At 48.3% G+C, this 12,499-nt stretch overlaps 1 protein-coding gene across 1 annotated transcript in view; it reads right to left on the reverse strand.

The window, feature by feature from the left end:
• Window positions 1-377: 377 nt before the first annotated feature.
• CLIC6 (chloride intracellular channel 6) overlaps window positions 378-12,499 on the reverse strand; it is a 44,880-nt gene continuing 32,758 nt past the window's right edge. The window contains exons 2-6 of the mRNA XM_045501445.1: window positions 9,423-9,532; window positions 8,741-8,866; window positions 8,065-8,171; window positions 7,311-7,492; window positions 378-670 (exon numbers count right to left, since the gene is read on the reverse strand). Of these exons, the coding sequence (XP_045357401.1) occupies window positions 509-670; window positions 7,311-7,492; window positions 8,065-8,171; window positions 8,741-8,866; window positions 9,423-9,532 (687 nt within the window). The 3' untranslated portion in view covers window positions 378-508. The remainder of the gene's footprint in view (window positions 671-7,310; window positions 7,493-8,064; window positions 8,172-8,740; window positions 8,867-9,422; window positions 9,533-12,499) is intronic.

A 12,499-nucleotide genomic window follows, 5' to 3' on the forward strand; every position in this document is an offset into this window, starting at 1 on the left:
TCACATGCCCCAACATCGTGGGTTACAGTGTCAACGAATGCCAAAGAAGTAAGTTAATGTCAACTGGACAACTGGCATGTATCACAATAGATACTGGTATTATTAAGATACACAAGTGAGTTGACAAGTCACAAGGCCATGTATCATCTGGGTTGAGTGCATCTCACTACGATATGGTGTTATTAAAATATGGGCACGATGGCTATTGGAAGGAAATCAAAAGACCACTCACAAAGAATACATTCTTTTTTTTTTTCATTTTTGTAAATGTTTATTTTTGAGAGAGAGACCGACAGAGAGTGAGTGGGGGAGGAGCAGAGAGAGGGGGAGACACAGAATCCGAAGCAGGCTCCAAGCTCCGAGCTGTCAGCACGGAGCCCGACCCGCGAACCGTGAGATCGTGACCTGAGCCGAAGTCGGACGCTCAACCGACTGAGCCACCCAGGCGCCCCACAAAGAATACATTATCATCACAGCCTCGCTCGTACCACTGAGAAATAAGACAGCTTCACTTCATTCTTTTTGCAACATCTGAATATGCATGTTCAATCTCCTGGTCGGCTGGACACGTATTCATGAACTCGTCCCTAGCATAAGCATTGTTCAAGTATCTCCAGATGCCCGTCATTTCAGAAGGAAATTCAAAATCTCTGTATCTCTTGGCCACGATCTGAAAATCAAGAGGAAATAATCAGCAAAGGAAAAACCCACTAGTGTAGGCCATCAGATCACACAATCCATTCTTTGGAGGTGTGTGATGTATTCTCTTTCTCGAGTCCTGACGCATTCTTCCTAAAGCCAGTCAGGTTACCCCAAATTACACGTCAACCTTGCATAGGGCATACGGGGGATGGGAAAGCTCATGAAAGTACTGGGCTCAAAACAGCGACTCCACACAGCCCTGCCCACCAATTTATCCCAGATGAATTGGGATCCACCGGTACGAATTCGGTCTCTACTCTGGTGGACTTCTCCTCGTGTTGCTGGCAGTTTTGACTTTGTGTGTTCTGCTTGCTGTGTTATTTGGTGCCTAACGATTTGTGAAGATCTTCCCTGTAGGTTGTGCCGGGATCACCATGAAATGCTCTCTTTTTCCTACGTGCTGAGCCTCACCTCCTGAAATCCCAGATATCTGCGCATATTATTTCTGCAGATTTCCATCAATCTGTCACTGAACAGATCGCCTCATTGTCAACAAATGGACACAAATCCTTGTCCTTCCGGAAATGGTAGATGCGAGGACAGGGCAATTGAGAGTGAGCATCATGGGAACCACAACAGTGGGGGATGCTTCCTCTGGCTCCAGGGGCCCCATTGGGGAATTCGCCACAAAGGAGGGTGATACTGTGGGAGACGCTATCAGTTAACTGGGACCACTGTGACAAAGTACTACAACCTGGGTGGCTTAGAACAACAGAAGCTTCTTCTCTCACGCTCCTGGAGGCCAGAACTCCAAAATCAAGGAGTCAACAGGACACATTCCCTCCGGAAGTTCTAGGGAAAGGTCTCTTCTCTCCCCAGCTTCTGGTAGTTTCTCCCTCTGTGTGTCTCTGTGTCCAAATTACCTTTTTTTTTTTTTTTATAGGGACACCAGTCCTATTGGATAGGGGTCCCACTCTACTCCACTATGACCTCATCTTAACGAATTACATCTCCGAAGATACCATTTCCAAATAAGGTTATGCCCTGAGGTGCTGGGGATTCGGACTTCAACATATGAATGGGGGTGGGGGAGGCGGTGCAATTCATCCCCGAACAGGAACCCAGAGCCACAAAGGCCTGTTCTGCTGCTGCCTTGCCTCCTGTTGCATTGGTTTCTGGGATGTGTGGATGAACCGAACATGGAACTTCACACAAATTAGAAGACCTTGGGACCTGATTATGCAGATTTTGCAGGCTAGAAGCCACTGATGCAGCAAAACAAGACCAGATGCCTGTCAGACACCCTCCTCAATCGTTTAATACCTTGCTTCAATTCAACTTTAGGGGTATTAATGTTAAGAATTCCTTGGGGCGCCTGGGTGGCTCAGTGGGTTGAGCGTCCGACTTCGGCTCAGGTCATGATCTCACGATCTGTGAGTTTGAGCCGCGTGTCGGGCCCTGTGCTGACAGCCCAGAACCTGGAGCCTGCTTCCGATTCTGTGCCTCCCTCTCTCTCTGCCCCTCCCCCCCGCTCATGCTCTCTCTCTCTCTCTGTCTCTCTGTCAAAAATAAACAAACATTAAAAAAAATCTATTTAAAAAGAATTCCTTTTACGTATTATTTTATTTATTACTCCTGGTTTATCTTTGCCTATTTTTTTTTATTTTAACAGTTTTTTAATGTGTATTTGCTTATTTTGAGAGAGAGAGAGAGGGAGCATGCACACACACACACACACACACACACACACACACGGGGGAGGGGCAAAGAGAGGGAGAGAGAGAATCCCAAGCAGGCTCCACGCTGCCAGCACAGAGCCTGATGCCGGGCTGCATCTCATGAACTGTGAGATCATGACCTGAGCCAAAGGCCGGAGACAGAAGCTTAACCGACTGAGCCACCCAGGCGCTCCTAATTTTTAACATTTCTGAGAAAGTTTTTTTTAAAAAAAATTTTTTTACATTTATTTTTGATAGAGAGAGACAGAGCACAAGTGGGGGAGGGGCAGAGAGAGAAGGAGACGCAGGCTCCAGGCTCCGAGCTGTCAGCACAGAGCCTGATGGGGGGCTCGAACTCACGAACTGTGAGATCATGACCTGAGCCAAAGTCGGACGCTTAACCGACTGAGCCGCCCGGGCGCCCCTCTGAGCAAGTTTTTTAAGTGTCTGCCTCCTATAGAAGTGATCTTCTTTTTATGGTACATTTTCTGAATTTAATACTTTGTTTTCTGTCTTTCTGTGTTTATTTCTGTGTTTGTGTATGTTTCTTTTTCTGGTAACTTCGAAGCTTATGGTTTGTTTTAACTCTTCCTGTGGTTTCCTATATAACTTTATCGATTTTTTTTTTTTAACGAGTTCAAACCCCACATCAGGCTCTATGCTGACAGCTCAGAGCCTGGAACCTGCTTCAGATTCTTTGTCTTCCTCTCTCTCTGCCCCTCCCCGACTTGTCCTCGGTCTCTCTCCCTACAAAGCTTTAAATAACAGAGATTCTCTATTTCTTGACTTGTCAAGTTTAGATGGTATCTACTAACTCCTGATTATGACAAATAAGGAAATTAGTACAACTACAGTTTTTCCTATTTCTTCTTCCTTATCTCCCTTCCATTGGTTGTAAAAACATCCAAGTTTACTATGTTCGGATTCTGTTCTGTAACTATTATAACATTGTTTGGTCTTAGTTCTGTCTTTGGATTTAAATAGGTTCTATGTTTATCACCAACCCTTTTATACCACCCACCTTCTCTGTTCCGGGGTTCTTACTTTCAGTATCATTTTATTACTATATTCATCATAAAGAAACTTTATTTTAAAAAGAAAAAAAAACAGCCCAGGAGTACTTAATTTGTTAAGACCAGAAGCCCAGCTAAAAACAATTTACCTGGATAGGAAATTCTTACATCACGCATTCTTTCCTTTAAGTCTCTGTACCTATTAAACCACTGTTTTCTGGTTTTAATGTGGTCATCAAGACATAAGAGGCAAGTCTGAATTTCTTCCCCCTGGAGACGGCTTTACTATTTATTACTAATATTACTGCTATTATTATTATTATGGTCTGGACACCCAGCGTGTCCTATCTGGCCCCTAAAGTTCAGTAATTTATCAGGTATGTCATCGTGTGTTGATTATTCTGGACTGTATTTTTCCAAACATGGCATGTTGCTTAAACTGAAGGTTCAGATCATCCTTTAGTTCAAAATAAATTTTCCCCTCTTCTTTTCTTTCCTTTCCTTTCCTTTCCTTTCCTTTTCCTTTCTTTTCTTTTCTTTTCTTTTCTTTTCTTTTCTTTTTTCCCTTTCCTGTTCTCTGGCTCCTGATTATATACATCTGGGAAATTGCTGAGCATTTTTATCCTTGTGCTTGTCCATTCAATTTTGGAAACTGTTCTAGGGCTTACCCTCCAGACCCCTGACAAATTTCTGCAATGTCTTGTTCTATGTCTTGCTTAAATGTACCTTATTTCTGAAGCTATTTTTTAAATCTTTTTAACATTTATTTATTTTTGAGAGACAGAGAGAGACAGAGCCCAAGCAGGGGAGGGGCAGAGAGAGAGGGAGACACAGAATCTGAAGCAGACTCTAGGCTCCGAGCGGTCAGCGCAGAGCCTGACGCAGGGCTCGAACTCACGGACCTCGAGATCATGACCTGAGCTGAAGTCGGACGCTTAACTGACAGAGCCACCCAGGTGCCCCTGAAGTTCCTTCATTTGTCTTTAAGCGTTTGGGGTTTTTTTCATGATTTTCATGTCCTCTGTGATATTATATATATTTTTTGATATCTTGTTCCTGTCTCTGAGCTTCTTCTCGAAAGATCCATGTTCTTGTTCATTTCTCAGAGGCCACAGAGAAGTATCTGACTCAAATGTATTCTCATCTACTGGAGCAGTGCTTCCTCAGAAATGTGTTTCTCACCTGCCTTTTCCTTTTTCTGTGCCTTCTCTTTCTTTTTTCCCCTCTCCCTCTTGATCATCTCTATCCACATAGAGGTCCCACTTGGATTCTTTCTGGTTATTAATCGTCTTTTAATGAGGCAGATCTACTGGAGTTAGCATTTCTTTTTTTTTATGTTTATTTATTTTTGAGAGAGAGAGAGAGAAAGACAGAGCACGAGCGGGGCAGGGGCAGAGAGAAAGAGGGAGACGCAGAATCTGAAACAGGCTCCAGGCTCCAAGCCACCAGCACAGAGCCCCACACGGGGCTCGAACTCACGGACCTCGAGATCATGACCTGAGCCGAAGTCGGCTGCTCAACCGACTGAGCCATCCAGGCGCCCCCGGAGTTATCACTTCTTAAAAATACTGTGGAGGGCAAAGAGAGTGAGACAGGGTAGCTGGAAGACCAATTTGGATGTTTACCCTCAAACACTCTCTCACCAAACACTGCTCTATGCGCTGCTCCACAGACAAATTAGGGTTAGGGTCAAGGTCAGAGTCAAGGTTAGAGTTAGGACACTCTCCACTCCCGGGCTCTCAGATTAGGCAGGAGGTCACCACGGCTAAAAATAAAGCTCAGGAAATTTACAGTCCCTCTCTTGACGGGTTCCAGGACTGTTTCTTTCCTCTGCTCAGCAGCCAAAAGCACATTCCCTCTCTCCATCTCCTCTCCCTGTTCCTTCAGATTAGGGGATGGACGGCAGGACACAAAGATGGCGCCTCTGTATGGTTCCTCCTTCAACTCTGCCTCCCCGGAGACCTCAGATGGAAAATGATCTGCGTGGGGCTGTTTCCTGCTTCTCTTCTCATGGCCCCGGTCCTCAAAGAAGTCTGGGTTGGGCATTTCAAGACTGTACTATTTACTTTTAGAGAAACCTGAACTTCACTAAAGATAGAGAGAAACCTGCCTCAGCCCTGTGACACCTCACACCGGACAACGTTTCTTAGTCTCTGAACTGGTATCCTGTCCTATTCCAGTTTTATGAAAGACGAAGCTTTGCTCTGTTTCTTCATATTGCTTGTGTTGGGTTTTAAGAAGGAGAATAGATGAAAAATTCCTTTACTCTCTCATCTTTTATCATACATTCTTTTAGACGGAGTCTCATTTCCTTCCAGAAGGTATTCCGTCCTGAAAGATTATTAAGCTATTTTGGTATTTTGGATGTCCAATGGCTTTGGAAGATTTGGCTCTCGGGTCAAATATTGGGCTGTTTTATTTTACTCTCAAGTTTACCCCCTTTTAGTTCTACTGAAATCTAAAATACTCTTTCCTCATAGGAGATGAACAAGTGGCAATCAGTGCTGAACGGTCGGAGCATCTCTCCTGCTTCCCCCAACCTCCACGTACTGCTGTGAGGCTACACTGGTCATGGCAATGACTACAACACGTTCGCTAAAGGGACTAAACCAAAACACAACTATGTGAATATCTGGTTGGAAACTGGCTCCCAAATAGAGGAGGTTTTGACGAGTTGAGATGCTTTCGTTACATTTTAGATGCTGGGGACCTGGCAAAGCTATTGAAGAAAACATTCGCTTGAGGGCTCAGCCACATCTTCAAGGCTTGGATTTCAAGTTGGTATCCCTCAAGCCCAACAAGGAAGAGAGAAGAAGGAAGAGAAATGGGACAAGAGTTGGGAAAGGAATCAGGAAGGAAGAAGAAAATACAGGAAGGAAAGGCAAGACAACCAGAGGCAGCTGGTAGCCTACAGGAGCATCAGCACCACAGATTATGCGATCCTCATTTGTGAGTTTCTAACCGGCAATTACATGAGTTATGAAATTACAGGGTCCTTGACTTGTATCCCCCTCTTGCCCATCTCCCCCATCTTTATACCGAGGACCCAGGTTTGAACTTGAGGGGATTTTAATCATCAAGATGCCCCAGAACAAGGCGTGGGTTTCTTCCTGGGGCCTCTGAGGCTACTGAGGGTCAAGAACATTGCAGTGGTGATAATGATAATAACAACTGATGACACGTGAAGGCTGGGGGCACTACTTAGAGACCACCATAACTCCAGAGGCCAGGTGTAGGGCCATCTACTTTGGAATCTCCGGGTCACCCCTAGAAGTTCTGATTTAGTAGACCAGAGGCTGGACTGGAGGATTTTCAATTCTAGAAAGCTCCCCAAATAATTCTTATGCCTGCTAATGGTGGAGAACCACTGGTCTAGGGAGACTTTAAACCCTAACATATACGACCCACAATGCTGATTTCCTGTTCAACTATCTGGCAAGACAGGATGCCAAATCTGGCAGAGGCCTGGCCAAGGAGCTGCTCCCTAGCTGTAGGGGGGTGATATTAAGAGCTGAGAAGACACATCTCTGCCATCCCCAGACAGAACTGTTTCTGTCACCAACAACTGAATTCACACTGCACTGCTCCCAGATTCCATGCATTGTCTCCAAACCTCGAGCATTAAATGCCAGGTATAATCAATGTTGCCCTCAAGTTGCTCTCATATAACTTTTCTTTAGGATGTGGGGGCAAGACTTGAAATGAGAAGCAGTGAGGATGGAGGGGTGGGGCCCAACTTCCCAGAAGTTTCTTGAGACTACCTAAAGCATATCTGAGAATATCCATGTATCTGACGTCTGGGATTTGACCGCCTCAAACAGAAACCAACTGACTCTTTAATTCAGGAGTCGGCCTTTTAGATTGTTTCAATGTCTGGCCGAAATCAAATAAGGCCCCATTCGTGTGTTCGGCAGCTACGGTAGGAGGAACGTCAAACCTTTATAATGTGGAGCTTGGGTAAGAGGTTACAGTCGGCTAACGTGAGCTCATCCCCATCCAGGAACTTCCTTCCAGAAACAACAACATCCTCAGTGCTGTAGGCATCTATTTCATCAGGCAGAGGGCTATTTAAGTAATCATCCAGCTTCTTCAAAGCCTTTAACAGGTTCTTTTCATAAACTAAAACAGAAAGGCCAGAAATGACCAAGATAAGTCAGCTGTATGAGTTAGTGTTACCTTTCTCTCCACATGAAACGAGGAGTTGATCTCCCTTCCCTCCCGACACATGGCTGGGCCGCACTGGGGAATTGGGAGGGAAGGATGTGGACTTCTAAGATCTGAATAAAGGACTCACTCCTCCTTGGAAAATACTTCTGCTGTCTACACAACACTGCTCCTTCTAGAACTCATCCGTTTATTCAAAACTTTTTATGGGAGGCCCATAATGAGGTAAGCAGTGGCAGAAGCTTCATTGAAACTGATTCCCGTGGTCCAGCAGGGGAATTCCTGGTGGTGATTCTTTGCCCCTAAACTTATTGTTTTCTGGGCTCCCAACCTCCAGGGGAAGCATTTGACCTCTTGAAACGCACGTGCAGATTCTACGTCGAAGGTACTTTTTCCTGATTTCTAGACACAGGTCCCTACCCCGAGGGAAATCAGTCAGAATTCCCAGGACCTTAGAAGAAGCCACACCAGAGGCCGAGGGGCACCCCAGGTGGAGAGCATTGAACAGGAAGACGGCAGGTACTCACTCTCGTTGGCATCCTTCTTGGTGTTTTTTATAAATGCCGAGAATTTGGCAAACACGTCATTTCCTGCAGAGTTAGATTCAGGGTGTTGGGTCCCCAGCTTAGGGTACCTTGAAAAATTCAGAATTGGAATAGCACAGATAACGGGGGGCGGCAAACATGTCTTTCTCTGAGTGGATATAAAAGTGAAAAACCTTCCCCCTCGGATGGTTTTCTAATCTCTTTGTGTTCAAGGTGTGGCAGCAGCACAGCCTGGGGAGAAGACCTTTGCTGTCCTCCCGGGACACGGCCGCCCACCCGCACCCCCAACTGTGCTAGAAGATTCCCTTCTAGATCGGGCGCCCCGCGACATCGCACGCTAACATGCACTCCTTCCCCTCCCAGCCGCAGACCTAAGAAGTGGCCAACCCGTGCGACATCGGCCCGCCTCCTCCCCGCTTCCTGCTGCCAAACCCTAATTGCCCCACCGCAGGTGCAAACGAAGCAAAGAGACCCGGGCCACCGTCGCCCAAGGCTTCTGCTCTTGCTGTGTGTTCTGCGGCACGCCGCGGCACGGCTAAGGAAGGACGGACGTACCACGGCCGCAGAAAACCAAATACACGAAGCCACGGGTTTCAGGCTTGTCTGCGAAGGGGCAAAGGGACGATCAGATGGTGAATGCTGGTTTTATGAGGCCTACCTCGGGGGAGCTAATTTCTCCTCTAAGAACTCCTCGATCTTATTCACATCCGTCTTGACTTCACCATCAAAAGTCATAAAGGGAGGGTTTGTTCCGGGGGCTAGGTTCTGCAGGTCTGCGGGTTTCCTGGGGGGGAGGGGAGGGGGGAGGGGAGCGGCAGCTTTTGTGAACGGTCGCCAAGGTTTGAATTCGTTCCCCCAAAGCCTAGCCGCGTCCTCCCCGGTTTACGAGGAGCAGCCCTTGAGAAGTTCAAGGGAGACCATGGGTTCCCAAGACGTCCTACCGACAGTGAAAGCGTGGCTCTTGTCTGGGCGCAGAGGTAAGAAAGCCAACTCTCCCCCGTGGGTCACAGGAGAGCTGCTCACACGGGCTTTGGAGAGGTGCTCAGCTGACCAGGAGCTTGGGGAGCAGGTTCCTTAACGGTGCCCCCAACTCCTCCCTGGTTATGTCTGAGCGGGTCCTGTAATTACTGACGAGCCCACACCCGGGCTTCAGTTCGGGGCCCCGACGCGGATGGACGTGCGGCGATGTCGCCTGTGGGCTCTAGGAGTGCGTGAGTGCCGGGGGGTGTGTGGGGGTTATGGGAGCGTGGGGTGTGAGTGGGTGGGAAGACGTGCGCGGGGCGGGGTGGGGGGGGGGACGTGGCAGGGCCAGTCTCAACAACGTGGAAACCTCCTCTTACCTCTTCAGGTCCACTGTGGTCACGTTGAATATAACGCCCTTTAGCCAGAGAATCATGAAGAGGCGCTGGGAAAAGGGGCAATTCCCAATGCTCTCGCCATCGTAGCCAGCCTAGGCGGGAAAAGAAATCGTTATCAGAGCGAGGCTCACAATGCTAAGCGCCAGATTCCGCAAGGCATGGCACAAACCCGTTACAAACTTGCGTTGGTGGTCACGACACCGCCACTACCCTTTCGGGGCCATTTCACTCAGCCTCTGAGCCAGTCGGCCACCCCCTCGGGGAGGGGGCAGGGGGCACACGAACAGGCCTCACGGAGCATTTCCTTCTTCCTTCCCGCCGCTCACCCCTTCCTGCCACACTGGGCCTCTGAGCAGCACGGTTCCCACAGGGAAGGACAGGCAGGCGGGAACTCTCCTTGTCACCAAAGGTGCAAAGGAAAGACGTGCTCTTTCCAGGATGCTCCAGCTTGGAAACACGCCAGCAGACTCTCCCCCCCCCAAGACACCATCCCTCCTGGACACTGTCACACCTTGATGTCCCCTCCTCTGGCTCATGGGGTGGCAGAAACATGGGAAGCATTCGTACTGAGAAGGTGTTGAGGGTGGGGCGGCCGCTCCCCGGTGACCCAGAGCAGGTCACACCCACACACGCCTCTCCCACACACAGGCAGACACGTCCGGAACGCACGTCCTCCTCCTCGTGGGCTCGTGGCCGAGAAGGAAGGCACGGGGTTTGGAGAAGACAGAGGAGACGCCCGGCTACCCAAGCCCTGGGAAACGGAGGGCTAGAAGCAAGGCCAACAAAAGAAGGTCCAAAACCCTTCTGTCTCCTGCCATCTTTCCCCACCAGGCCGCACGTCCCTGACCAGCTCGTGGCGCTAACAAAATCCTGCTGGAAAAGGCAAGGAGGTGGCTTCGCCGTACTCCTCACATCTCCAGACCGCAAGCACTGCACCCAGCCAGACCTCGGTGACACAGCCACAGTCAATCCGAGAGGCCACGCGCCTCCCGCAGCCACGCGCAGTTAAGAGAAGGTGGAGGAGACGGCACTGTGTCTGCAACCTGCGTCCCAGGAGGATTCGAGGCAGGAAGTGAGCTGCTGGCCTGGGGACTGAAGAAAGGGAAAGAGAGACGCGAGAAGGCCAGACCTTCGGAGAGGTGGGGTGCATAAGTCACCCGGAGGGGTTGCTAATAACCACATGTCCCTAGAAATCAAGAGGGGAAGAGACCCCCAATTTTCAATCAAAGATCGGCCCCGTTACCAAAGACGAAACCCAAACGGGCCAATAAGCACATGAAAATGTTCCTAACATGTTTAGGCAACAGAGCGACGCAAAGCAAAGCCACGGAGGGACAGGGCCACACAAGTGGCCAAAATGGGAACGGCCAAAATGAAAAGGTCTGACGCCACCAAGTGTGGACAAGGGTGCAGAGCAACTGAGCCGCCATTCACTGCTGCCTAGAGTGCAAACAGCACAACTACCTTGGAGAAGTGTTTGGCACTAATCTCCCAATGTTAAGTAAGCGTAAGCGCGCCGACCGAGCGATTCTACTCCCAACGGAGCAGAATACTGATGGGCACGAGAGACACTCATAGGAATGTTCTTAGCAGCTTTGCTAGAACAGCCAAAACCTGAAAACATGCCGGATGCCATCAAGAGTAGAACGAGTAAGGGCGCCTGGGTGGCTCAGTCGGTGAAGCGTCTGCCTGCGGCTGAGGTCATGGTCTTGAAGTCCGTGAGTTCCGGCCCTGCGTCAGGCTCTGTGCTGACAGCTCGGAGCCTGGAGCCTGTTTCGGATTCTGCGTCTCCCTCTCTCTCTGCCCCTCCCCCGCTCACACTCTGTCTCTCTCTCTCTCTATCTCTCTCTCAAAAATAAATAAACATTAATAAGTAAATAAAAGACAGAAATACTTTTTTAAAAGCACAGAAAAAAATAAGACAGAAATACTAAAATATATCTGTATACTACAACTTATCCATTCGTTGTAGAGAAGCTGTAGTGTATTCGTACAATAGGACGCTACATCACAACGGGGAAAATTCAGCTATTAGTATAAGCAACAATGTGAATGAATCCCACATACATAGTGTTGAGAGGAAGAAAGCCGACTCAAAGGAGCTCAGACACAGGCAAGCTTCTCTAGATGACGGGAGTGAGAAGAGCGGCTGTCCCTGGAGGAGACTCTCATCTGGGAGGGATAGGAGGGCGACTTCGCAATGCCAGAAATGTCCTGCATCTTGAAGGCGGTGGTGGCTACACGGGTGTATTGAAGTGGCAGAGTCTTGTTTTCTTTTTTTTTTTTTAATTTACCTCCAAGTTAGTTAGCATATGGTGCGATAACGATTTCAGGAGTAGAATCCAATGATTCATCCCTTACATGTAAAACCCAGTGCTCATCCCAACAAATGCCCTGCTTAATGCTCCTTACCCATTTGGCCCATCCCTCCACCCACAACCCCTCCAGCAACCCTCAGTTGGTTCTCTGCATTTAAGAGTCTCTTATGCTTTGTCCCCCTCCTTGTTTTTATGTTATTTTTGCTTCCCTTCCATTCTGTTCGTCTGTTTTGTATCTTAAATTCCACACATGAGTGAAGTTACATGATATCTGTCTTTCTCTGACTAATTTCACTGAGCAGAATACTTTCCAGTTCCATCCGCGTTGTTGCAAACGGCAAGATTTCATTCTCTTTGATTTCACGTGGCGGAGTCTTAACATAGGGTTACTTGACTGCATGCGTTACTTCAATAGGTATTATTTTTAAGTAAAAATATTAATTAAAAAAAATTGCAGAGAGTTGGAGTCAGTAAGTCTTGCCTGGGGCCCGGGAAAATACGAATTTCTAACAAGCTCGCCCAAGATGATGTCATGCTGGTGGCCAGGGATCTATGAAGGCGGACATCGTGCCCGTAAAACGGCACCAACAGACTCAGAGCACTGAATTCAGAGTCCCCTAAGCTCCAAGCACTCTCTTCACACCTGTCCAGCCCCTGCACTCTCCCTCCCCCTCTGGGCATGTGCTGGCCTGTCCACCTATGAGGGAGAAGAGGCTGGGGACTCCCCCACCTGGAGCCTGA

Source organism: Leopardus geoffroyi, chromosome C2 (genome assembly GCF_018350155.1).
Source record: "Leopardus geoffroyi isolate Oge1 chromosome C2, O.geoffroyi_Oge1_pat1.0, whole genome shotgun sequence".
Lineage (NCBI taxonomy): Eukaryota > Metazoa > Chordata > Mammalia > Carnivora > Felidae > Leopardus > Leopardus geoffroyi.